The 27,967-nt window shown below is 45.1% G+C and overlaps 1 protein-coding gene across 2 annotated transcripts in view; it reads left to right on the top strand.

Moving 5' to 3' along the window:
- The window catches only part of PHIP (pleckstrin homology domain interacting protein), a 2,101,228-nt gene that overhangs the window by 85,876 nt on the left and 1,987,385 nt on the right, over positions 1-27,967 (top strand). For both annotated transcript variants that reach the window (XM_069606291.1, XM_069606290.1), the window contains exon 8: positions 18,248-18,469. In XM_069606291.1, the coding sequence (XP_069462392.1) occupies positions 18,248-18,469 (222 nt within the window). The remainder of the gene's footprint in view (positions 1-18,247; positions 18,470-27,967) is intronic.

Raw genomic sequence — 27,967 nt, 5'->3', positions numbered from 1 at the left:
TTTTTTATATATGGTTATCAACCGTTTTGTGAGAGGTAGGCCATTTTGGCATTTTTTTTCTCCAATAGAACATGCTAGGACCAAATGGAAGAAAAGGGTAGGAAAGCTGAGTGGGATGACAGAGGCATACATTTCTGAAAAGTAGACAAAATTCCAAGTTTAGGAAGGGGTGATTTGCGCAAGACAGGCAACAACTATGCAGGGGAAAATGTCCATAGTTTGGGAAAAAGCGGGAAAATGACAGAAAAAACGGTATGTGGTGGACATGGTAGGCCTGGTACGGCAATGGCTTTTATGAATTTTGAGAAAAACATTGCTCCGCTACATTCCCCCGACTCTTGCAGTTAGGAAATCACACATTTTTTGTGATGTTTAACAAAACAAGCAGTACCACAAGCCAAAAAACGGAGCCATAGTACACAGGAGTTTTATGCTTACGGCCTGAACAGACGTACTTGGCATGTGTAAAGAAGGAAAACAAATGCAGGGAGGAAGGGCAAGCATACATTTTTTGAAAGAGCACAGGCAGACCTTTTGAAGGGTAGATGACTTGTGAAGGTTACAAAAGTGTAGGGCCTAAAGTAGCAACTAGCTGTAGGTCACATTTGGGGAAATTAAAGGGTTGTGTGACAAAAAGCAGCAGCAAATGGGTCAAAATGTTATGAAAACCACGCAAACACAACACGTGTCGTACCGAAAATGGTACCTGACGGGTGGATGCACCTACCTGGGTGCAAAGGGAAAAATCGAAAACACTGGTAACCCCAAGTCTTTTGGCACAGCAGAATTTCAGGAATTTTGCTCAAGCGCACACAATACAGATTTCGGCCTAGGGTGTCCAAGCCACCAAGGAAAACTGGGAACCCCATGCATTTCTGAAAAGAGGACACCTGTGGGCATCCACAGAGGTCTGACATGCACGAAGCGGCACAGATTTTATTACCAACAAGCCCCGCCAAAGACCCACATGGGAGACTGGTGTTCAAGGCCAGGGACATTACCGCTGACTTTTCTGGAGCTCTGGCTGGCCTGCGTTACAGCTTCCCCCTCCGTGGAAGGACTGGGAATGTCCTGGCTCTCCCTGGAACCAACGCTGGGCATGGAGACGTACAACCCAAATGTTAGTCAACTGCCCAAGGCCAAGGATCTCACCCCCTAACGCCCTGTAACTCTGGCTGGCCTGCGTAACAGCTTCTCCCTCTGGGAAAGGTCTGAGACCCTGCTAGAGCTCCCTGAAACCGTTGCTGGTTTTTGGGCTGGTGAAACCACATGGGAGACAGCCAGACAAGGACATCGGCGCCGACCATCCTGGAGCGTGGGGTAGGCTGCAATGCCGAATTTCCCTTGAGGGAGGGAAGTGGACCCTGCCGGGGCTCCCTGCAGCTGCAGCTGTGCTTGGCGACGGTACACCCACATGGTAAGTGTTGGAGAGAATTCTCAGAAATGTGATAATTCCCTCCACCTTAGAGACCCCCAGCAACTTTGCTGGATTTTGAGGACTTGATTTCTTTTACCTGGAGAGAGCTTGACCCTTTTTCCCACTCTCTCATGTATTTTAATGTGATTTTGTGCACTGTTTCTTTTAGTTGTGGAGACTGACAAACTTCATAGGCATCATCTTTTATATTGTGTCACACAGCACCTTCAGTGCAATGACACAGGGAAGTCGTTCAGATTTCCCAAAGGTTTAAATACTTTTCTTGGTTAAACTACTGTTTCCAAGAGCAGTAAAGTGAAATTGACTTTACTTACATTTGTAACTTTCTAGACCCAGCACACACTATCTTAAAATAGGATGCTGGAATGGTTACCTAGTATCCCCTTTGTCTAGCTTCTCATGTAACATTTTGTTACCATTTTCTCATTGAATGGCTGGTGGCAGTGGTTTTGTTTTTAACTACCAAGGTGTGCACTTACCGCAGGCTGCGTTTGCCACTGCAGTAAAGCAGCCAAGGGTGCCATTTTTGTCAAAATGGCCCGGTCTTCTTTTTTCGCCATTTCTTTGGGGAAAAGTCCTTTTTGAGATTTACTCTGCGTGCCACACCAGGTTTGGTCCCACTGTTCGCTTTGCCTTTGGCGGGATTCACAAGTGAAGCCTGCCTCTGGCTCCAGGGTGTCTGGGGTAGGCAGGAAGTGAGGGAGGTGCCCGAAACTCCCAGTGCTTAGTCTCCTAGGAGACCCAAATGCACTCTGTGGTGATTGGCCGGCTGACTGTCCGGCAAGGACAGCCACCCTGCTGGGTGACTGACAGCTAGGCTGGAATGAATGGGAGGGAACTGAATAAAAGGCAAGTCTTTTGGCTTGGAAGGCAGAGTCGACCACTGGACGAAGGAACCGAAGAAGAACTTGAAGAGGACGCCTGCTGCAACTCCTGGACCGTTGGTTTGCACAGTGAAACCCTGCTGCAGTGCCGAAACATCAAGTTCTCATCCACAGAGGAATCCTCTGCAAGGACGACTTCTACCCTTAAGTTGGTGGGACCAATCAACTCCAAAGTAAGCCACCTGGACATCCATCTCGGTGCTGGTTGAATTTCCACAGAGTGCTGCTGGGAACCGTATAGCCAGGAAGAGGAACACCAGTTTGTGTGCGTTGCTTTTACACTGGCCAAGAGCTCCAGGAAGAATCCTCTGGACTCCCAGGAAGCAGGTCTCACTGAGCATAAGCCCCCTCAACAGAGGGCGGGACCCCAGAAGCAAGGAAAGTCCATCTCGATAGCCACGAACTGCAGTGTTGCTATTTGCGGTAGACACAAGGAGCTGAATCACTGAACAGCCACTGTAAGTGAAGTTTGCTGGTTGCGAGTTTTGACTGTCCCAGTGTATTGCAGGATTCCCCCGACGTCCTCCCTCTTGTCCCCACGACTGAGGCCCAGGAACAGTGAGACCTGCAGAGCTGCACAGGAACAGGAGTCATCTGCTGCATCTTTTCTTAATCTTTAAAGGTACTGTACAAAGTCTGAGAGAACTTGCCTCTTGCTGTAGAGTTGCTTGCATCTTCTACTACTCACAAGTCTAATCAGCTTGTGGCCCAACATTTGATTCTTCTTTTCGTGAAAGACTTCTAAAACGTTGTGCAAAGACATTTCCATTTACCTACCAGAGGTGCTTCATCCCATGTAAGACTTTGGCCCATTGACTTTGGCTTAGCCTATTGTCTCTTTCTGGGGAAATACAAAAGTATTTGCCTGTTAGAGAATATTTGTGGTCTCTTGTACATTCTAAATCTTTTCCTTTGACATCTTACTCCATGATTCTGAATGCATCAGTGATATATTAATGTCCCCAGCACCCTAGCAATTGAAGTCACCTGAGGGTGTAGGTAGTGTCTGTGGGCCATCCCAAAAGGGTATCTACTGATTTAGAGATATTAAGAGTGTATATTTCGTGAAGTGTATTTTAGTGTTACTGTTGTATTGCTCCTTTCTGAAGAAGGCTTATTCTAACTGACTTATAAATTAATAATTCTTTATTCAAGAAACCTTGAGTGTAAGAGTGTATTGGAATACTTGTAACTGTAAATCTCTGTGTAACTCCACTACAGCTCACATTGACCCCTCTTGAGATAAGCCTGGTTTCTCAACGCGCTACCAAAACTGTGTAGTACAAGCTTATACCAAAGGTTGGGTTTCCTATACCTGTAGTCAGAGTTGTTTGTAGTGTTCCCAGAGGGTACTGCATACAAACCTTGCCTAACAGTAAACAGATGTCCAAGGCCGGGGACATCACCTCCAACTGTCCTGGAGTTCTCGCTGGCCTGTGTTGCAGCTTTTCCCCACCAGGGAGTCACTGCAGTGTGCCAATACCTCCTCAAAGGGAAAAGCTGTAATGCAGCCCAGCCGGAACTCCAGGACGGTTGAAGGTGATGTCCCTGGTCTTGGACAACTATTTACCATGTGGGTATACCGTCCCCAAGCACAGCAGCAGCTCCAGGGAGCCCTGGCAGGGTCCCCTTGCCTCCCCCAAGGTAAATTCTGTATGGCAGCCCAGTCCGTGCTCCAGGATGGTCGGAGCTGATGTCCCTGGCCTTGGGCGGCTGACTCCCAGTGTGAGTTGAACGTCCCCAAGCCCAGCGGTGGTTCCCTGGAGGCCCGGGACATTCCATGTCCTTTCCCGGAGGGAGAAGCTGTAACACAGGCCAGCCAGAATACCAGGATGGTTGGGGATCAGATACCTGGCCTTGGGCACCCATCACCCATGTGGGTTCACCATCCCCAAGTGCAGCGGCAAACCCGGGGAGCCCCAGCAGGATCCCCATTACTCCCCACAGGTGACATCTGTAACTTATCACAGCCATATGTGCAGCCTGGGCTTGCAGAAGGTCAACCCACATGGGAGACATCCACTCCCAGGTAAACACCAATGTTCTGCTGGCATGGGGGTCAATTTGTGGCTTTCCCCTGCAATTGTGTCCCAGCCCACCAAAATATCTCCCCAGACGGCCCATTCCCACCCACACCACCAACAATCCAGCCCCAGTCCGACCCACCCCACTGACAGTGGCCCCTAACCCTACAATAATAAAAAACAGTACTCTCATAACGTTGCAGATGTTTGCGTAGAAAAATCTGTAAACAAAACCAAAAATAACTAACATGTCTGCTCCTTCTTCCACAGAGGTAATTCTTCGTTGCCTGTTGTCCACTTAGAGTAAAATTCGGAAAGGGAAGGTCCACTTATATCTGATACCTCGCTTTGTTAGTTCTTGTGCTATCGTGCGCATCAGCCTTCTTTTAGTTAGTGTAATTTGGGAGAGACCTTGGTACAGTTGTACTGTAGCCCTGTTGATTTCAAGGACCCCCGATCTTCTCGCTGCCGCCAAGATGCTCTCTTTTTGGGAGTACTCATGCATAGCCACCAGGGCATCCCTTAGCCAAGCTCCCGGCTTCAACCTCTTTGGTCCTATTCCATGTAACCTATCCACGAGGAATTCTTCATTATCTGGTACTCCGATCAGGGTCGCGAAAAATCTGTTTTGCTGCCTGTCGTAGCTCCCCGTCCCCCATTGTTTCCGGGATTGCCTTGACCCTAATGTTTGCCCTCCTTGACCTGTTTTTGAGATCTTCGGTTTGGATCTCCAAATTATGCGCTGGCAAGGTGTTCCATCATGTCCTCCACCTTGTGGTTATCATCCGCCAGTTCCTGCAGGGCTTTTTCTTTTGTATCTACTCTCGCTTCTAGTGCATGTAACTCAGTCCTTCCTTTATTGTTCCCGTTAGGTCCTCTTTCATTTTGTCTAATTGTGTTTGCATCATGCTCGCCATTCTGTCCCCGAAGTCTAGGAAGCACTGTTCCATGAATTTTTGAGTGACCCCTTTCTCCTCTTGGTCCTCCTTGTGGTGGGTTTCCACTTCGATCCTGTCCGCTCCTGGATCGCTGTCCGTCGTGGCTCTGCCATCTTTCCTCCACATTTTCTGGATCGTCCCCTTTCCGCCCTTTTTGGTTCCTTTCACCCGGGTCTGGACCGCCTTCCACCTACTTTTTGACATCTCTTTTGCCTGGGTGTCAGTTGTTGTCTGTCTGGATGCCGCCTGTCCCCATTTGCTGATTCTAGTTTTATGCTATCCTCTTCTTTGTGACTCTTGCCTTTACTCCCCCTCTTATGTTGTTAGCTTGCTCTGTTGATCCAGTGATGGGGGTATAGCTGTCTCCAGGGTTGTTCCTACTGCTTTTGCCTATTTTCTTTCTCCAGGTATCTCCTGGGTAGCTGCCTCCCAGTCCCTTCCAGGAGGGATGGGCCGTTGAGTAGTTAGTGCTGCTGGTTTATCGCTTTTGTCCCCAGGCTTCTCTGATTCACTTCTTACTCTGATTCCCCCTGATGCAGCCCTGTTGGTGAGAAAGGAGGCCTTTGGATCTGATCCTCTAGTCCTTCCCTTTTTACTTCTCCAGGGCCTTTTATCCTTCAATTAGCCCCATGCAGCTCCAGCTGCCTGATTATGATTGTTGGTGGACTGCGCGGCTTCTGTTGGTTGGCCCCCTTTTTTATAGTCTCAGGCCCCCTTTGGCCCTTCTGCCTTACTTTGTTTGAACCCTGAAGGTCTGCTTATGTCTGCTTATGTTAATGGGGATGCCTGCGGTTCTGTTTTGGTCCTGTTGTGTGGTGTCGTGCCCCTCCCCCCCTTCTACTTTTCCTCCCTCAGACATTCTACTCCGGTCCCCAGCTTAGTGGAGGAGTGAGGGGTTGAATGCGTTAGCGGCGGGAGAGGAACGGGACACGGCTCACTGTTACTTGCGGGTTCCTTGTCCTGTTTCTCGGCTCTTTCCCTTCTTCCACGCCGCGCTCCTTCTCTCTCCCGGTTGGGATGTCTTCTCATGGACCCGCTTGTTAGGGAGAATTCTCATAAATCTGCTAATTCTCTTCACCTTAGAGACCTCCAGCAACTTTGCTGGATTTTGAGGACTTGATTTTTTTTACCTGGAAAGTGCGAGCCTTTTTTCCCACTCTTGTATTTTGATGTGTGTTTTACTCTTGTGTTCTTTGATTATGGAGTTTTAGATAACTCCATAGGCATCATCTTTTCATGTGTTACACAGCACCTTCAGTGCAGTGACACAGGGATGTCTTTAGGTTTATATACCTCATCTGGGATAAACTACTGTTTCCCAGAGAATGTAAGGTTAAATTGACTTTACTAGTTTTTTTAAATTCCTAGACACAGCACACCCTATCTTCCTATAGAGTGCTGGAGGGGTTACCTAGTATCCCCTGCGTCTAGACACTAATGTAGCAGTCAAATGCTACCCTTTCCTATCGAAATGGCTGGTGGCAGTGGTTTTACAACACACTACTATGATTTTTCCCAAACGTGAACACCGGTAGCAAAAAATCGCGGGAGCCATGTTTTTCAATATGGCGCCTTAAGCCCCTTTGTTTAAACGGGTCCCGGTCTTCTTTTTTTCACCATTGCTTTTTGGAAAGGCCCTTCTAGGGTTTCTCTCTGCGTGCCAAACCAGGTTCGGTCCCTTTGTTCGTATGCCTTTGACGGGCTTCAGGACTGAAGACCGCCTCGCGCGTCTGAGTGTCTGGGGTGGGCAGGAAGTGAGGGAGGTGCCCGAAACTCCCTGTGCTTAGTCTCCTAGGAGACTCAAATGCACTCTGACATGTTTAGCTGGCTGACTGTCCGGCAAGGACAGCCACCCCTCTGGGTTAGTGGCAGCTAGGCTGGAATGAAATGGAGAAAACTGTTTAAAGGGCGAGTCTCGTAGACTGGAAAGCAGAGTCGACCACTGGAACGAAAGAACCGAAGACGAGCTGGAAGAGGACGGCTGCTGCAACCACTGGACCGTTGGTTTGCCCGGTGAAGCCCAGGTCCGAATTACCAAGTTCATCTCGACAGAGATGCCCCTTCAAGGACGACTTCTTCCTTTGAGTTGGTGGGACCAATCAACTCGTAAGCCACCTGGATACCATTCTCAAGGATGGTTAGGATTAACCAGGGAGAGGGACACAAGCTTGTGTGCTTGAATTACAGCTACTGGAACTGAAGTGACTCCATTTTGTCAACGTTTTCCGACTATCCCGTGCAGTGCAGGAGTCCCCCGACGCCCTCCCTCTTGTCCCCACGACTGAGGCTCGGGAACAGCGAGATCTGCAGAAACTGCCCGGAACCAAAATCTTCAGCTGCATCTTGTTCTTCATTTTAAGGTACTGTGCCAACCCGATTGAGAGAACTTGCCTCTTGCAGTGAAAGTTCGCTGAACTTTCCCAACTTGCAGGCCTAATCCGCTTGTGAACCAACAAATGGTTCTTTTTCGTACAAACTACTTCTGAGAACTTTGGCAAAGACTTTACCGTTTACTACAAGAATTACTCTTTCCTATCCAAGACACTAGCCCATTGACTTTGGCCTAAGCCTCTTGAACTGAATTGAGTCCTCTAGTGAACTGAAACTATTTGCACTGCCTAAGAAAGTATTTGTGATCTATTCTATTAACTTGTGCCTTTGCCTTCCCATTCAAAGTGACTGAAATGCCCTTTGGCTCCTATTTCAGGGGAGCTTAAATTGTTCAGAAACATATTGGTTTTTGAAGTATAGTTCTGTATAATAAGTTGCCTCCTTCTAGTGAATGTTTTCTAAGTGATTGTGTAATAAATGTATAAGTGTTTTACCAAGAAACATTGAATAGAAGTGTCTACTTGAACGACTGTGATTTTAAGACCTCTGTGTAACTTGATTTACTGCTCACGTTACCTCTTGAGATACGCCTGGCTGCTCAGCTCGCTACCACAAACTGTGTAGCACATACTTGTACCAAAGGTTGGTTTTGCTTACAACTGTAGTCCTAATTGTATGTGGTGGTCCCAGAGCGTAGTGCATGCAATTCTGCCTAACACTGTTCCTGCTATCTGCTGGGAGCGACTGCCGCTACTCTTCCTGCTGCTCCGCCTGCCAAGATCACTGTCGTTCCGCTGCACTTCTGAAGGGGACTCTTCATTCTTCCTGCTACATGCCGCACCTCCATAACCAGCAGGCCTGCTCCTCCTCCCTGCCTCTTGTCTTCCGGGCCGCTCCATCCGGCGCTCTCTCTCCCGATCCGTACTTGCTTTCTCAGCGACCCCGGCTCTCCTGCGGAAACACTTGGGCTGCTGGGACTTCTCTTTGCAGGTTCTTGGCTCCCTTCAGGGATGGTCAAAATGCTGTTCTCCGCTGCACACTTGCCTTCTCCTCGACCCATGCACACTGCGGTCGCCGCTCCACCGCAGTTCACCAGCCTGTTCTCTTCCGTGACTGCACACCTCTCGTTGCGGTACTTGCTGCTTCTGGCTCCCGGTTTTGGCTCCAGAGGTAGAATTCTTCATCTGCATCATAACGAGTGCCAAATCTTGCCTGGGGAGGGGATTTAGCTTAATGTTTTCTATTTCTGAGGTGGTAGGGGTTGGGGAGCACCTTCTCAGTGTTCCCAATACAGCGGCCATCTTGGAATCTTAACGGGGATTTTAACATGGCGTGGGATCCTTCGGTAGATAGGAGTGTAGGTGGACATTCATCTCAGAGGGGCCCGACGCAAAGTTTAAAATCATGCATCTCTCAATTGGCTATGGTGGATTTATGGAAAGAGACTCGGAGGGGAATGAAAGGATACACATTTTACTCCTGTATTCATCGTTCATTTTCTAGGATTGATTATATTTCGGTGTCAGCTACTTTGTTAGGCCAGGTACAGAAAATGGACATATGTCCTATTAATTTATCTGACCATGCAATCATAACAATAGATATACGTCAAGAAATGGAAGGGTCTGGGGTGTGGCACAGGAAATTCCCAGATCATTTACTGAGGCCCGATCATGTGTGCTGAGACAGTAAAATTGGGGAATATTTTGAAATGAATAGGATCCCGGGAATACAGGAAACAACTGTGTGGGACTCGTTTAAAGCGACCATGAGGGGTGAGTTAATTGTAAAGAAAGCCCTAAGAGAAAAACAACCGGCTTTATTACAGAAAGACCTGGAATTACGACTGAAGGGGGGGGTTATGGGCAAAATGGAAACTAGCAGGGGAGTAACTTTAAGAAAAGAATTTAGGCTTCTCAAGGGACAATTAGATATGTTGCAGACTAGGCATGCTGAGAATTCTTTATTATATTTAATACAACAGTATTAGGGCTAATAAGGTGGACCATATGTTGGCACGGCAAGTGAGGATGAAGGAGGAAGTAAGGACCAGCGTTCTTATCAACAATGATCGGGGCATAGTTAGCTCCTCATTGGAAGACATATTACAGGTATTCACGGAAAGGCTGTCCCTGTCCTCTAATTAATATCCTTGAAGCGCTCCATCGAGAGACAAAAATAAAGATAAGATGGGATTTTTACGGGACCTTCTCGTTTTTGGATTGAAACCAATAGAGGACTTCAGCAGGGGTGCGGTGTTAGGGAGAATTCTTATTTCTGTGCTAATTCCCTTCAACCTTGGAGACCACCAGCTCTTTTGCCGGACTTAGGACTTTTTAATTTTAACCTTGTATTGAGCAAGACCTTTTTCTCACTCATGTGTTTTTACCTGATTTGGATTTTGTGTTTTCACTGTTTTTGAGTCTGACAAACTCCATATGTGGAGTGCTCAGGGGGGGGGGGGGTAGGGGGAGGTCACCTAGTAGCCATTTATCCGACTCTCTTGTGTACCATTTTAATGTTACCCTCACTACATTAAAGGGCTGGAATGGCTGGTGGCAGTGGTTTACTTTTTTTTTCTACCATTGTGCTTTTTCTGCCGCAGACTTTACCTTCAGCTGCAGTACATCACCCATGGGTGGCAATCTCGTCAAAAGGGCCCCCCCATCTTCTTTTTTCGCCATTTTCTGTTTGTGAGGTCTTTCTTGGGTTTTACTCTGTGCGTTGAAACAGGTTTGAGCCCTTTCTTTGTCTTGTCTTTGGCAGGCTTGAGTCCTGAAGCCCGCCCCTGGCTCCAGTGTATCTGGAAAGACTGGATGCGAGGGAGGGTCCCGAAACTCCACTGTCCTTTGTCTCTAGGGATTCCTGAATGCAACTAATCCTGATTGGCTGGCTGTCCTTTGAGGACAGCCACCCTGCTGTGTGATTGACAGCCTAGGCTGTGCATGAATGGGAAAATTTCTTAAAAGGCGAGGGTTTTGGGAACTACAGTCGACCACTGGTAGAAACACCCAACGAAGAAACCGTGAACGAAGCTTGCTGCAACCTCCAGGACCTTTGAATTGCCAGGTGAAACCCTGCTGCTGTGCTGAACTCCTTTTTTACCTCGACAGAGAAGCTCCGGACGGAACGACTTCTCCCCTTGGGTTGTGCGATCAACTATAACCCTAAGAGAACTCCACTGGACCACCATCGCCGACTGGCTGTGCTTCTTCTTTGCTGTAAGAGCCCAATGTCAGGGGTCAAGTGTTCGTAGTAGAGTGCAACGTCTACCGCAGAATGAATCCGGCTAGAAGCTCCAGGAGATGCCAAGGACCCTCAAGAAGCAGGACCTCCAGATCCAGAGTCCCCTCACCAGAGTGCAGGACCAAGGCAGCGAAGAGAGTCCAACCGGTGTCTGCGATCTGCAACAGTGCTGTTAGCTAAGCGCTGAAGCTGCAAAGTGCCAAAAGAGGCCGTGGCTGCTGACGACCTCCAAAGTACTGCCGCAGGAGCCCTCCAGGCGTCCTCCCTCTTGTCCCAATGACCGAGGCTCAGGAACAAGGGTCTGCACTGCTGTAGCAAGACTGAATCCAGCTGGAACACTCTTCAAACCAGAGGTACAGTTTAGGCTTGGGGTACATGCCTTATTGCCTTTAGCTGCGCCCTTCTCACTTGGGAATTGCATTGGCTTACTTTTTCCAACTCTCTTCTCACAGGCTTAACAGCTTGTGACCCTACAAGGGATTTTTCTAAGGCTCTCTGTGTGCAAGATTTTGATCTAAGAAGTGCATCAGATCCATAGACTGTGTCCCAAATGACTTTGGCTGGCCAGGCCCCCTGAAGACTCTTCTAGTCCATTAACTTTGATACAGTTGTCCCTTATAGGTGGTAGCTTGTTGTATACTTGTACTGCTGGGCAAGGCTTATCTGGATTTCATTGGAAGATTTAGTTGTCCTCGCATATACTGAGAAACTGTAACTTTTTTCCTTCCCTAACCTTTCCTTTATACAACCTCAGAATCTGCAACGTATACTAGTGAGATATATAAATGCCATTACTGTCCTTGTGATTGAAGTCGCCTCAGGCTGTAGGAATTGTGTAAGAAGCATATACAAAGATTATCCGCTAACTTATTTTGATTCTGAAAAGTCATTTTAAAGTAGATTTACTTTGTTACAACGAATTGCCATTTTAAAGAATGCTGATTTAAAAATGTATGTTCATTAAATAAATAACTATTTATAACTGAAACCTTGAGTGTGTTACTTGTATTGACTGATTTCATTTGTATAGCTCTACACCTCACATTTACCCCTCTTGAGGTCGGCCTGGCTGCTCAGTTACACTACCAACTTTTTTAGTACAGACCTTTACCAAAAGGTGGGTGTTACGGAGAATTCTCCGAAATGTGCTAATTCCCTTCTACCTTAGAGACCCCCACCTCTTTTGCTGGTCTTTAGGACTTTTAATTTCTAACCTGGAGAGAGTGAGACCTTTTAACCACTCTCTCGTATTTTTCTGTGATTTGGACTGTTTCTTTTGACTTTGAGTCTGACAAGCTACATGGGCATAATCTTTACATTGTGACACACAGCACCTTCAGTACAGTACCACAGGGAAGTCTCTTAAGATTTCCCAAAGGTTTAAATACCTTCTCTCGGTTAAACTACTGTTTCCAGAGCAGTGAACTGAAGTTGACTTTACTTACATTTTGTAATTTTCTAGACCCAGCACACCCTATCTTAAAATAGGGTGCTGGGGGGAGGAGGGGGTTACTTCGTATCCCCTTTGTCTAGTTTCTCATGTAACATTTTTATGTTACCCTTTCTACAATTAATGGCTGGCGGCAGTGGTTTACTTTTTACTACCATTGTGTGTTTTTACCACGGGCTGCAATTGCAGCTGGAGTAAGGCATCCATGGGTGCCCACTTTGTCAAAATGGCTCTGGTCTTCTGTTTTCGCCTATTCTTGTTGGAAAGGTCCTTCTTGAGATTTACTCTGCGTGCCAAACCAGGTTTGGTCCCTTTCCTTGTTTTGTCTTTGGCGGGATTCACGAGTGAAGGCCACCTCTGGCTCCAGCGTGTCTGGCAGGTGCAGGAAGTGAGGAAGGTGCCCGAAACTCCCTCTGCTTAGTCTCCTTGGTTACAGGAATGCACCCAAGGGTGATTGGCTGGAGGGCTGTCATTGGAGGACATCCACCCTGCTGTGATTGACAGCTAGGTTGGAATGAATGGTAGAAATCTGCATACAACGCAAGGCTTTTTGTCTTGGAAGGCAGTCAACTACTGGACAAAGAAATCCGAAGAAGAACATGGAAGGGACGCTTGCTGCAACTCCTGGACTGTTGGTTTTCCTGGTGAAGCCCTGCTGCTGTGCTGAAGCTCCGAATTCGCCTCGACAAGACCTGCAAGGACGACTTCTCCCCTTGGGTTGGTGGGACCAATCAACCCCAAAGTGTACTCGTCTGGCCATCCTCTTGGAGCTGGCTTTAATTCCATTGCTGCTGATGCTGGAACCGAAATGCCAGGGAGAGGAACACCAGATAGAGTGCATCGCTTTTAAGTCAGACCCGAGATCCAGGAAGATCCTTCGTACTCGCAGGAAGCAGGACTGACCATGCCTGAGCCTCCTTAACAGAGTGCTGGACCCAAGATGCGAGGAAAGTCCAACGTGGTATCCGAGAGACCATAGTGGTGCTATTTGCTTGAGACGCGGGGAGCTGAATTGAAGTTTGCCCTTTGCTGCCGCTGACCCTCCCATTGTGGTGCAGGAGTCCCCAGACGTCCTCCCTCTTGTCCCCACGACTGAGGCCCAGGAACAGGATCTGCAGAGCTACACAGGAACAGAAGCCAGCTGGAACCATTTATTCTAAACAAAGAGACTGTAAAACTAAGAGGACTTACCTCTTGTTGTGTAGCCTTACTTGTTCTCAGTTGAGACTTGTCTTGGTTGCTTTTGCAGAGTTGCTTGCAGCTTTCCCCTCACAAACCTCCCAGCTTGTAGCCCTACAGTGATTCTACCTTTTCTACAGACTTCTAAAACATTGTGGAAGACTTTTACTTACCTGCACGAAGTGTTTCAGCTCACCTAAACTTGTGTTCAATTAACATTGGCTGGCCTGGCTCCCTGAAAGACTCTTCTTACCTCCGAGGTTGTGCTTTACCTTTCCTCCAGGAAAGGGTTAATTTACTTTGGACTGGAGGGTTAAAGAGTACTTACCTGCTTCAGAATATTTGTTTAACCTTTGTTTTATTCGTAAACCCTTTTCTTTGACACCAAACTCAGTATTGCTCTAAATGTACTAGTGATATATTAATGTCCACAGTGTCCTAGTTATTTAAGTCCCCTACGGGTGTAGGAAACCTCTGCGTGCCATCCCAAATGGGTACTTGCGGATATAGACAAACTAAGAGTGTGTATTTTGAAGTGTATTTGTGTGTTGCTTATACATTGCCCCTTCTGAAGAAGGCTTATTGAACTGATTGTTAAATTAATAATTGTTTAATCAAGAAACTTTGAGTGTAAGATTTTATTTGAATACTTGTCACTATCTACCTTTGTGTAAAAACACTACTGCTCACATTGACCCCTCTTGAAGTGAGCCTGGGTGTAGTACTGACTTGTACCAAAGGTTGGGTTCTTATTGCCAGGAGGGCAAGGTTGCTGTAGTCTCCCAAATGGAGGGTACTGCACACAATCTTGCCTAACAGTGTTTTACATAATACAAACCAGATAAGTGTTGAGTAGTCTCACAGTGTGACTTCACCAATTCTTACCTAACATGTGTACTTGCACCATTGCGTTACATTTTTTATATTATGGACTTGTCTTGTTGGAAGATGGTAAGGACAAATCCCCCAGTGCTAGGGCATGTAAAAGTACACTACCTGAACTATGCAGATGACATGGTCATCTGTGATATGACGCTAATTGGTTTGCAGCGTGCCCCACAGCGTATCGCAGATTTTTTGGGCAAATTTGATCTGAATGCTCTTAAAACAAAGGTTAAGTTGTTAAATGGGGAGTGCTCAAAATGGAAACATTTTATTGGACGCTGAGTGGTCAAAATATGGAAGTAGTAAATTGGTTTAAGTACCAAGGGTCCCGTCATCTACTCCTCGAAGGGGATCTTGTGGTTGAGGAGAGATCTCCGTACAGCATCTTTTGACAGCAGCGATCCAATTGACGCTACTTGATCATAACTTTGTGAGATTCTCAGTGCTCCCGTTAATAAAATTGTATGGGCAAACAAAGTATCCCTCAAATAATTTTCGGTGCCCAGACAATTGATGCAGGTATATTTTGGCCAGAACTGGAGGCATTAATGTGGAGAAGGGTTGCCTCCCTGCCGAAGTCTGTCCCTTTGGTGGGTATACTTCATGAATTGGGGCAACTCTCAGTACAGACTTTTATTTCCTGGGGACTCCTATAACTTTATGCAAACATATTGGTTCCCCCACCTGCATCATGCTTTCTGTCTCAACAATATGTTTGGTCAAGGGCTCTGTAGAGTGCTGGAGCGTTGGGCTCAACCCTGTAGAGATTTGCTTAGTAAAAGCGAGTCATCAACTGAGGAGCTAACTGCAAATCTGGATAAAATTAAGCTAAAGCTCTGTAGATATGCATGGATTCAGGTGAGGTCACAATTGTTGGCCTACAGCTGCTTCAGTGATCATTTCTCTTGGACGTTAAACATTTTTAATATACGGTCTCCTTATTTAAGAAAGCACCCATCTAGAGAATTATATTGCAAAATCTTATGGTTGAAATTAAATCCTTGTCCCACAGTGGAGGTACTTGGAATTCGGGGGGAGGGTGCCAAGGGGTTTACAATTATGTCGGTTCTGTAATTTGGATGATGAATCCTTGAATAACCTTTGCATTTCTTGCTCGCCCTGTCTTCTAGTGTGTGAGAAGAGAAATTGGGAACAATTTTAATATGCGGGGAAGAGGATTGCTGGATAAGGATTTTAAATACTTATAATTATCGAACTTAAGCGGTTTCGTTTTTTGAAGTGTCTTGGATTGTTAAGACTGTGTAGAAGAATTGATTGTACTATGTATACATTTGTCTATCTCTTTTTGTCAATTTTTCTCCATTTTAACATTATTTTATTGTTGATAGGTAATGTGTGAAAAGTCCAGTTTAAAACTATAACACAACAATATAAAATTAATTCTGCACCATATAATACTGACTCCCCAGGCAGTTGAATAAAATTGATGTAGGAGAAAGGGAAGAACCAGAAGGGCAGATTACCCCCCGAGGAAGGAAGGGCCGCTACATTGTCTTTACCAGTTAATAAGGCTCCTGGACCGGATGGTTTTCCGGCACTTCTTTTTAAATGTATAATGACAAATTGATTCCGGTAAAGACCTCTCTAACTCCGTAATTGTGTGATACATCCCGTTCCAGACTATGGAGGAGGCAAAGGTAGTGTTATTTCCTAAACCAGACAGACCAAACTCAATGTGGGTCGTACAAAGCCATAGCTCATCAATATTGATGCAAAAATGTAAACTAAAATATTAGCAACAATTTTGGAAAAATTGATACCGAAACTTATCCATCCGGATCAGTCTGGCTTTGTTATGGGGAGGCAAACATTTGATAATATAAGATGGGCGAGTCATCTGATTGAGAAGGCAAATAAATCCGGCCTTTCCATGACGGTAATAACTTTAGATGCTGAAAAAGCGTTTGACCTGGTGGAGTGGACTTTTTTGTTCCACACTATGGAAGCTATAGTGATTGGTCTGAGATTTTTGCGAATGGTCAAGGCAAATATTGGTCGCCGATATTACGGCTCGCAATTAATGGTAATCTTACACAGGGAATCTGGGTGTACAGGGGAACTTAACAGGGATGCCTGTTATCCCCGGTGCTGTACGTGATTCACCTGGAACCATTTTTATCCAGGGTTCGGTAAGAGAAGTATGTTGGGCAAGATTGTATGCAGTACCCTTTGGGTGCACTTCAACAACCTTGACCTGGCAATAGGAACCTAACCTTTGGTGTAAGTCTGAACTACACAGGTTGGTTGCGTGTTGAGCAGCCAGGCTTCTCTCATGAGGGGTCAAAGTGAGCTGTAGGGGAGTTAGAGTCACAGCGACAAGTATTCAAATAAACACTTACACAAGGTTTCTTGAATAAACAATTATTAATTTATCATTCAGTTAGAATAAGCCTTCGTCAGAAGGTAGCAATATGAAAGCAACCCACAGATACACTCTTGAAACTACACACTCTTAGTTTCTAAAGCAGTAAAAACCCTTTTGGGATGGCCCACAGTCACAACCTACACCCTCAGATGACTTCAATAGCTAGGGTGCTGGGGACATTAATATCTTACTGTTGCATTTAGAACATTCTTAGGAATTGGTCAGAGGTAATGGTTATTAGAACAAACAAGAGATCACAAATATTCTTAAGCAGGCAAATACTTTTGGATCCCCCAAGCAGTCATTCAGTATAACCGGTTAAGCAAAAGTCTAGATGAGCTGAAGCACTTCTGGTAGGTAAGTAGAAAAGTCTTTGCATAATGTTTTAGAAGCCTTTGAGGAAAAGAATCAACGTAGGGCCACAAGCTGTTTAGACTTGTGAGTAGTATAAGATGCAAGCAACTCTACAATAAGAGGTAAGGTCTCTCAGACTTTACAGTACCTTTTTGTATTGAAGAAAAAGTACAGGAGATGACTCCTGCTCCTTGTGCAGCTCTCACTGTTCCTGGGCCACAGTCGTGGGGAACTGATAATATGATAACATTGTCTTTTCCCTTTCTCCCGTTGCTACAAATGTAACTGCGAACAAACAGACAAGTGAAAGTGTCCTTTGAAGTGTATTCTCAAGTATTCCGAAGTGTTCTAGTGTAAACGTCTAAAGTATTTAAAGTGATTCTAGTGTGTATATTATAAATATATAAATTATAAGTGTAAAGTGTCTTTGATGTGCATGTCAAACTAAGGTTCAGTGTGCTTGCCTACAGCTCACATCTTCCTCTTACGATAAGCCTGACTGCTCTGTTAATCTACTAGGGTCCTGAGTAAGTACAGACTAATACTAAAGTTGGAGATCTACAAATCACTGGCACAACTTACTACAGCCTAACTATCAGTAGGACTTTAGGAAAACACCCATGTCCTCCGCTCTATTATCAATGGTAAATTCTGTAAGTGTTTTTGTGCCAAAAATGCATTGCTTTCCCTGCGATATTTATTAATAAATTAAATCTGTACATTTCATTTTCCTTTAAAAGGAATGTAGCTAAATTGGTGTTCATTACTAGAACCTACTACAATTTGTTTCCGGAACAATGTGAGAATTTCAAGTGAGACTATTTTCTGGGAGGTCAATATTTTATTTGTTACATCCTGCTTTATCCATCTGTGTGTTCTAAGGCTATGATAAAAAAGGTTTTCCCAATTTTGCTAGACCGTCTTTAAGGCATACCTGTATTTTCCCTAATATGCCCTCTTCTCCAGTTGACCTCTGCTTTGGTTTTACTCTCGAGTAGCCTTTCTCAAACACATTTTTTGAAATGTTTGTCTCCAGGAAAACCTCTTACTGTTCGGAAAAAAGGATTACATGTCACATTTCTTTCTTCCATTAGCAGCTAAACAAATTGTAAAAATCAATTTGTGTTTCTAGGGTTCAGATGATTGCCTGGTAAAAATCTGGTCAACAGATGATGGACGATTACTGGCCACTTTAAGAGGTCATGCAGCTGAGATTTCGGATATGGCAGTGAATTATGAGAACACAATGATTGCTGCAGGGAGCTGTGACAAAACCATTAGAGTATGGTGCCTGCGAACCTGCGCCCCCCTGGCTGTCTTGCAGGGCCACAGTGCATCCATCACATCGCTACAGGTAAACATTTTTTTTACAAACGATTCCGAAGTGTTTTTGTGAGGCTTGGATATACTAAACTCAAATATGTAATGGCTGGTTTTCGCCTACAATATTGCAATTCCTATTTTTAAAAATGTATAGTGGGACGATGTGAAGTTAAAAGCATCAAGCACTACAAATCTACAACAAGTGAAATCTGAACAAGTCCAGCCTTTAAAAAAATTCACAATTCAGCATGAACATATATTGCTTAGAAAATCTTAGTACTGCTGTTTCTTTCAGTGTTTTCCAGCAGAGTTATGCGGTCCCATTTAAGGCAGCTGTAAACTTTGATTTTTTTTTTTCCACTTTGGCATTCTGGGATCTCTGACTTATTTGTATTGTTAAACCGCCTTTTTTCTGAAGTTCCCCTGAAACACTTTTTTAGTATATGCCTGTGTAGTAGCCCATTTGTCTCCTAGGCTGGGGAGCTCTTTAGGTACCCCGTCGTAACCCGATAGTAATTGTATCACTTCACATTGGTTTTGTGAAGTAGGCTTGTTGCAGCTTTGTACTTTCTACTCATGGCCCTTTTGCTTCTGGCCATTTCTTTGCTTGGGGTAACCACGTAGCAGACTACCTTATTAAGGAGTTTGCACCATCTGAGGGCAGGAAGACTGCCAAAATGCTAAGTAGTACGAAAGACTGGGCTCGTATCACAAGGAGCAGCCATTTTGTGTACATAATACTCAAAATTGAATTATCGCAATAAAATAGATGGCTCCTGGTAGAGCAGTGGAAAAATGTGAAACTCAGTTTACTTCCATCAGCTTGTCCTGTGCACATCCATGAAATTCCCCCTGCACAGTTAGACTTTCGGGTGACTAGTGGCCCAAAAAAATGTTGAGCAGCTGAGTTAGGCTAAAAAGATCTCATTCACCCAAAAGTCAACCAAAATGCCAAGTCATTGACCAATGTGCTATTGATTCTGTGACGACAGCAGAGAGACAATTGTAAAAAGGAAAAACATCCCAAACCAGGAATGATAGCTGACTGACAAAGGTATTTAATCCCCAAGTGGTCACGGTGTTACTTTGTAAATTGGTGCATCTGAAAGATGCCAATACTTTCAGAAGTAAACGTCAAGACCAGCAAGAATTTCCTTCTGTTAAGTTTCATTCAACTTTCAATCTGTGAAGCTAAATGGGTATGGTTTATGTGATCTTTGAATGAAGTCTGCAGTTTGAGGTACTATCTGCATTGTCTTTCTGAAAGCATTCTGTATTCCTAATATCCTAAGTCTCATTGGGGAGGCATTTTTGGAAAACTAGTTAGTGTTTCACTACCTAAATCCTGGGGATACATTGCTCAGGTGGCCTGGGGAGGGTCATCGCTTTTGGATCCAGCTCCTGGGGGTGCACAAGCGAGGAAAGACCACCTCGGTAAGTGGTCCTCGGCGAGTGGATGTGGAACACCCACTAGTAAGACATGGTATCCCCCCCTTTTCTTGATGCCTTTCCCTACTCCTATCCCAACCTACTTTGTAGGACACTACAACTCCCATGATCCCTACCCTTCCTACTCTATCACTACTACTGGGCAGAGGAAGATCAGAAACAGTCATGAAGATCACTTCAATGGCTCTGTCCCAGTAATTAGGCCAGGCAAGGTCAGGCCTCCCTTTTCAATCATCCCCACCTGAAACATGTTAACTTCCTCACCTGGTGTAAAAGGCAGAGCACACAGGTACTCTGAGCGAGGGTAGGAGCGTGAAGGGACCGGACTTCAGGAGCTGTTGCGAATGCGAGATTGGAGGGCAGCAAGCCAGAGGAATTTACGAGCTGTCGAGAAGTCTCAAGAAAGTCGGGCAAAAGAACCACACTTGCATCACGCAGCTGATAACCCAAGCTGGAAGTCCTCCTTCTGGGGTACCTTGATGAGAAACCTGCTTCCATCCCGGTGAATGATTGAATTGGGGAGGCTCAATAAAGCTATGAGTAAAGGAACCTTTAACTCGAACACGCAAACAATATTAAAACACAGCCGGTGAGTTAACAAAAGAGAAGAACAAACGCCTGGTGGTTTTTGCTTGAAAGTAACTGTATCAAGTCAAGGTTGCACGTAATAAGGCAACCGCAAATAAAGACGGATCAACGCTTTAAAGAGACAGTATGATGCAATGTACACAGTGGTCCCGCTGTTGGATACAGCACAATCGAAAGTCTCTGTAGTAACATGCCTGACTATTCAAAGTCCTGAGGCAAAAGGGATTGTTGGAAATGGAAAATACTGTGGATTGAAGCTTGCACCCGATCGAAGGGAGCTTGTGTGATCTGGAGAAACGCATTGCAAGCCTGACTGAGGGAGGCTTGTGTGAACTGTGCAAAAACAGAGGTCATGGCTGCAAGGTTTAGAATGAATCTTCACCTCTTGCATTGCTCTGGGCAACCCCCAGACCATTGTTCTTCGCCTTCCAAGCCATTATAGAAGCTAGGTTACATCCCTTCTGCATGAGACCACAAGCATCCCCAAACATGTTTTGGCCCTGTTGGGCCTCATCAGTGAGGAGTAGCGTGGGTCTCTAGGCCCAGCAGACACAGGGACCCACATCTGGGCATACCAGTCTGTTGGGGAGAATTCTCCGAAATGTGTTCATTCCCTTCTACCTTAGAGACCCCCAGCTCTTTTTTTCTGGACTAGGACTTTTTATCTCTCATATAATTTTAATGCAATTTTAATTTCTGTGTTCTTTTTAACTTTGGAGTCTGACAAACTCCATAGGCATCATCTTTACATTGTGTCCCACAGCACCTTCAATGCAGTGGCACAGGGAAGTCTCTTAGATTTGCCAAAGGTTTAGATACCTTCTCTTGGTGAAACTACTGTTTCTAAGAGCAGTGAAGTGAAATTGACTTTACTTACCTAACTTTCTAGACCCAGCACACTGGGTGCTGGAGGGGTTACTTAGTATTCTCTTTGTCTAGTTTCTCATGTAACAATGTTGTTTCCCTTCCTACAATTAATGGCTGGTAGCAGTGGTTTACGTTTTACTGCCATTGTGCGTTTTTACCGCAAGCTGCGTTCGCAGCCACAGTAAGGCACCCATGGATGCCCATTTCGTCAAAATGGCCTGGTCTTCCTTTTTCGCCATTTCTTGTCAGGAAGGTCCTTCTTGAGATTTACTCTGGGCGCCAAACCAGGTTGGTATCTTTTTAGTTTTGTCTTTGGCGGGATTCACGAGTGAAGCCCGCCTCTGGCACCAGTAAGTCTGGCAGGGGCGGTAAGTGAGAGAGGTGCCCGAAACTCCCTGTGCTTAATCCCCTTGGTTACAGGAATGCACCAAAAGGCCGGCTTGCTGTCCGGCAAAGACAGCCACCCGGCTGTGCGATTGGCTGGAATGAATGGGAGAAACCTGCATAAAAGGCAAGTTTTTTTTGGCTGGAAGGCAGAGTCGACCACTAGACTAAGGAATCCGAAGAAGAACCTGGAAGAGACGCCTGCTGCAACTCCTGGACCTTTGATTTGCCCAGTGAAGACCTGCTGCTGTGCTGAAGCTCCGAATTCGCATCAACTAGAGAAGCCCTCCAAGGACGACTTCTCCCTTCGAGTTGGTGGGACCAATCAACTCCAAAGTAAGCCCGTCTGGACATCCTCTCGAAGTTGGCTGTAATTCCACTGCAGTTGCTGCTGGAACCGAAGAGCCAGGGTGAGGAACACCAGATTGTGTGCGTTGCTTTTAGGTCTGACCCTAGTGCTAGGAAGATCGTCCGGACTTCCCTGATGCAGGACTGACCGTGCCTGAGCCACCTCAACAGAGTGCTGGACCCCAGAAGCATGGACAGTCTGAAGTGGTATCCGAGAACCGCAGTGTTGCTATTTGCTGTCAGACGCGAGGTGCTAAAACACAGAAGGACCGCTGAATTGAAATTTGCCCACTGCTGCTGCTGACCGTCTCATTGCAGAGCAGGAGTACCCAGACATCCCCCCTTTTGTCCTCACAACTGAGGCTCAGAGACAACAGGATTTGCAGAGCTGTACAGGAACAGAAGCCAGCTCGAACCATTTCTTCTGACCAGAGGTACTGTTAAGGCTAAGAGAACTTACCTCTTGTTGTGTAGCCTTACTTGCTCTCAGTTGAGACATGTCTTGGTTACATTGCGGAGTTGCTAAAGCTTTGCCTTCACAAGCCTCCCAGCTTGTGACCCTTAAAGTGTTCTATTTCTTACAAACCTTTCTACAAACATTGTGCAAGACTTTTTACCTGCCTGCAAAGATCTCCAGTCCCCCTTGACATTGTGCATTTAACATTGGCTGTCCTGGCTCCCCAAGAGACTTCTCTTTAACTCTGACTTTGTGCTTTGGAAGGTGTTTAAAAGTACTTACTAGTTTATAAATCATTTGTTAACCTTTTGTTTTATTCCTCTATTCTATCTTTTTCACCTAACTCAGTATTGCTCTGAATGTACCAGTGATAAATCCATGTCCACAGTTTCCTAGCTATTTAAGTCACCTGAGGGTGTAGGAAGTGTCTGTGTGCCACCCCCAATGGGTGTCATTTGATTTAGAGAAACTAAGAGTGTGTTCTGAAGTATATTTAAGTGTTACATGTTTTGCTCCCTTTCTGAAGAAGGCTTATATAACTGACTGTGAAATAAATTAGTAATTTTTTTTTATCAAGAAACCTTGAGTGTAAGTGTTTATTTGGATAACTGTACTGTGAAACTCTGTGTCACAACATTACTGCTCACATTGACCCCTCTTGAGATAAACGTGGCTGCTCGATCACACTACCAACGTGTGTAGTTCAGACTTATACCAAAGGATGGGTCCCTATTGCCAGGAGGTCAAGGTTATTGTTGTGCACCCAAAGTGTACTGTATACAATCTTGCTAACACCGTCCCACGCAGGGTGACAAAGCTAAAACAAGGAGGTGATGGCTGGAAGGTTTAGAATGAATCTTAACCTCTGGCATTGCTCTGGGCAACCCTCCAGACCACTGTTCTTCTCCTGCTAAGCCATGACAGAAGGTTGCCCAGAGTTGTGCCAGTGGTTCAGATTCATTCAAAACCTTCCACCCATCACTTTTTTGGTTGTAGTTTGTCTCACTCTGTGAGAGAAGGTATGCCCAGACGTGAGTCTTTTTTTTTTATTTTTATTTGTTTTTGGTTTATGAGAAAACCTTTACAAAGAAAGAATATTAAAAGTTCCAATTTCATACAAAAAGCAGTTGTTTCCTGCATATTTAAGAGTACAGAAAGCGAAGGAGTAAAGTGACAAAATAAAATAACAAGGCAAAATACAGGCTCAGAAACCAGGGATTTGACTAGACAGACTGATCCCCTTGACTGGAGAGTTCAAGAACATGACTAGTCTGTTGATAGTTCCTTAAGATAGTAAACATTTTGGAGAAGCTTACTATCTCAGCAGTTAGCATGACTTCTTGGCCAGAGATCAGTCTATCCCAAAATGCGTCCTGAACTAGGCTCTCCTCTCTAGTTACAAATCTCCCCAGTGAAGATACCCTGATCGCCCATGTGCCTTCGCACTCCAGCAGCAGGTGTTTGAGGGATTGTAAATTCGGAGAGGCACAGATCTTGCAAAAGCTTATTGCCTTCTCACCCTGGTTTCTTTGGTCCAGTATTTCACCCGTGTGGGCTATATTCAGTCTGAGTCTGAGGAAATTGTTTCTGATTCTTTGGTCCGGGAATTTTTCAGGTAGCGCGGGATGGTGCCGAGCTTTCTGTCCGCTGTCAGGAATAGGTTTGGGGGGGTTAAGCCTTCTGATTCCCTCGATCGTTTTAATCCAGTCCTCCGTTTCTAATATTTTTTTGACTTTCTTAGGATTTTGTGTGAGAGTTTCTGTTGTTACTTCCAGCCTATGTAAAATGCAGGCAATCTTTTCTTCCAAGCCGAGGAGTTTTTTTGATTTTTGACTTTTTTAGATGTTGATTTACGTCGAAGAAAACGGTGGATACATTGGCTGTAATTATGTTACGATAGAGGGACAGTAGCTTCCACTCTGCTCGGCAATTCAGAGAGGTCAGACCCAACTCAAATCTCAGACTAGCGAGATGAGTGCACGATGGGAGATGAAGATAAGATATCCACAAAGAGCCCTCAACTTTGCTCCAATCATAGTTCCACAAAAGAGGCTTTGCCTCAAGGCCGTAGAGAAGGACCGGGACAACTTTGCCTATGTAGAACTTCTTGAGCGGAATTATAGAAAATTTGCAGAATCTTCCATTCAGATTTTTCATTTGTGCAATTAATTTTGATTTCTTCCCCAGAATGGAGTGTATCACCTTGTTTAAGGTAGGGTGGCCAAGAATTTCATATACCAGGTATGTTAACTCGTCCACCTGTGGGATTGCTTTGCTGTCCAAAACCCAGTTTCTTGAGGTCACCCTTTTTTTTGCATGTGTAAAAATGAGGACCTTAGATTTAGATGGATTAATTATGAGACTGTTCAGTTTGGCATACTCGTTAAGTTTGAATAGGAGTTGTTGTAACCCTATCGTTGAACCATCCAGTAGCACCAAGTCATCTGCGTAGGCTAACCAATGGAGTTTTCTTCTATTAATTCTCGGGCAGATTAATGATGCATATGCTAGGATGTCTCCAATGTCTGAAAGAAACAAATTAAAGTATAATGGTGCACCCAAGCAACCTTGTCGTACTCCCTTCAGGACTTTGATTGTTTCAGATAGATTGCCTGGTTCGTCCAATCTCACTCTGATGGTAATGTTCTTGTGGAGTTCTATAAGCATTGCAAGAAGGGGTGCCGGAATCCCCCAATTATTTAGTTTCTGCCAGAGGAGGGATCTGTCTACAAGGTCGAACGCTTTTGATAAGTCGACCCACGCCCCGTATAGTGGAGAACCTTCTTTCTCATTTGAGCTTTCGCTCAACAGGTCCAGGATTAGTCCATTAAGACTGGTAGAAAGGCCTTTCCTGAAACCTGTCTGCTGAGGGGGAAGGATGTCTACCCATAGAGTAAGTTCTTTCAGTATTTGTCTCATAAAGATTTTGCTGTCTATGTCCAAAAGGGCGATGGGTCGATAACACGCTGGGTTTTGCCTGTCACCCCCCCCTTAAAAAATGGAATAATAAGTGCTCTTTTCCATGATGGTGGGAAGACTTTATTCTTTAGAATTTCTTGAAATAAATGGAAGAGTAATTTTGCCCACAACTTTGGTCGGTTTTTAAGCACCTGATAAGTGAGGCCATTCGGACCGGCTGCCTTAGAGACAGAGGAGGATGTAATAAGGTCCTCAATTTCTTCCTCGGAGAATGTCAGCGACCAGGTTACGTTTGGGTGAGGATGATCTCTGAGTTCAGTTGCTTCAAAGTTTTCGGACAAATATTCCACCCACTTGTGCTCGGGGACTAAATTGCAGAGTGAGCTATTTTGGCCGGTTTCCAGTTGGTTTAATGCCGCCCAAAAGTTCCTGCAATTATTTGCATTGAGGAGGAAAAGCATTCTCTCCCCGTCTTCTTGATGTTTTTGATGCTTGTGGTTCTTTGACCAATTCCGATACGTTTGTTTAGCCTTTTTGAGCTTTTGTATACAGCTGGGCTGGTCTTCTGTTTTATTTTGTCTTATATGGCGTAAGGTTTGGCGCAGTATTCTCTTCTTGTGGAATGTTTCCTCATCGAAATTATGAAGGTGCATCTGCTTCCCTGCAGTCTTTCCTTCACTTGGCTGGCAGGTGGACCACACAAATTTCCCAAATTTTTCTGGGTGCATTTCATTTGCCCATATAACAGGAGGAACTGCCTCCAGAAGTTTAACTTATTTCCCCCATTTCTGTATTTAACCACTTTCAATCTACCTTTCTGACCCTCCAATTCCTGTGTGATATATGGGTTGGGGGCTCTCTGAATTTTGGGGACGAGGAGATCCAGCCTGGCGTGGTCACTCCCCCCTTCCCAATCCAGAGTAAGACTGGGACAAAGTAGGGTAAGAGATGATGAAATGAAGATGTAGTCTAAGGTTGATTGCAGAGCCCCTTGACTCCAGGTTGGTCCAGCCACTTCCACAGACCTACTTTTTTCATTCATCATGTCCAGGTCCCATGACTGGAAAAAATCCCACCATTGCTTCCCTTTCCGTATAGTACTTTGTTTAGTTTGGCCAGACCTCACATTCCCTGAATTAATACAGTCAGTATTCAGGTCCCCTGCAATGATGATCTGTGCTCCCTCATATTTGCTCTTAGCCGTTGACAGTAGGAGGTGTAGGGATTCTATGAAGTCTTGGAGTTTTGACCTAGCAGGGTTCCAGTAGACATTAACCAGAATTAGGGTAAGCCGAAAATCCTTGGGTCCTATCTCTGCTTTGCAGGCTTGAATGCCCACCATGTTGTTGCATAGTGGAACGATTTCTTTGACAGTAGAATTTTTGGTTGCTATTAAGAGGCCTCCTGCTGGTCTCCCTTTCAGTTTTTGTGCGGCCTTAAGATTTTGTATTGTGAAGCCTTCTATTTCAATGGGGTTAACCAGCCATGTTTCCTGAAACAGCATGATGTCATTCTGTTGTAAAAGATTATTTTTTAGCTGCTTTTTCCTCAGGAAACTCGGCCCTCTGGTGTTCCAGGAAATTAATCCGAGACCCCTTTGTCTAAAGACTGTTCTGCTCCTCGCCTAGTTTCAGAAAGATTTGTGTGACAATTTCTGGGATTTTTGCTAACAGGTTCTCATTTAATTTGGGCCCAGGTGAAACTTTGCTTTGGGTCTCTCTTGTCGCTCTGGTGGTCTCCATAGAGGAGGATGCGTCCTCCACTCCTGTCTGTTTTTTGCCACTTTTTGCTTTTGGTTTTCAAAGGTTCTTCTGGGCTCTGGCTCCCACTGCCGGTCAGTTGATCTTGTGTATTATCTCCATCAGTTTTTTGGGCGCTATCGCCAGTGTCTTCAATGATGTCAATGTCGACATTTGCCAGTCTTCGAAATTCTTCCAGAATAGAGTCTGAAAGCGGGGTGTCGTCAAAGCAATCTTTTTCACCCTCCCCTGTTGGAATCTCATTCTGGTTTTGGGAGTTTTGTATTTCCGAAGGGAGCTTCTTTAAGAGTTCTTGAGTTGTAACACTGCTTTTTGCTCCCTCTTTCAGTAGATTATGGATTTGGGCAATGTCTAACCCTTGTTTGACACCCTCAATTTGGGTTTCTTTCAGAATTGGAATCAAAATTGCATTCATGATGTTGTTGGTGGCAACCAGTGCTGATTAATTCTTCGAGATTTCATGTGACATCTCCAAGAGGAGACCCGCTTGTGTCTGTACCTCAGTTTTAAGAAGGTCAAATACCGAGACCAAGGAATTTAGAACAAAGCTCAAAGCTGCCAAGGGACTTTCTCCTGGTGGAGGAGATCTTTCGGGAAAGATTGCTGTTGGATCTTCCAATTGGTCTTGGTTGATTGGCGAGCTCGCCCTATTATCTTGATTGGTATTTACGGGCGTTTGATTATTTTCTTCACTCTCTATTGATGGAGTATTTTCCAAATTCGTATTATCGTGGGAGGGTGGCTGCCAGATGGAATC

Source organism: Ambystoma mexicanum, chromosome 4p, assembly GCF_040938575.1.
Source record: "Ambystoma mexicanum isolate Mex_15411 chromosome 4p, UKY_AmexF1_1, whole genome shotgun sequence".
Classification (NCBI taxonomy): Eukaryota; Metazoa; Chordata; class Amphibia; order Caudata; family Ambystomatidae; genus Ambystoma; species Ambystoma mexicanum.
This window is presented reverse-complemented; position numbering and strand designations above follow the sequence as displayed.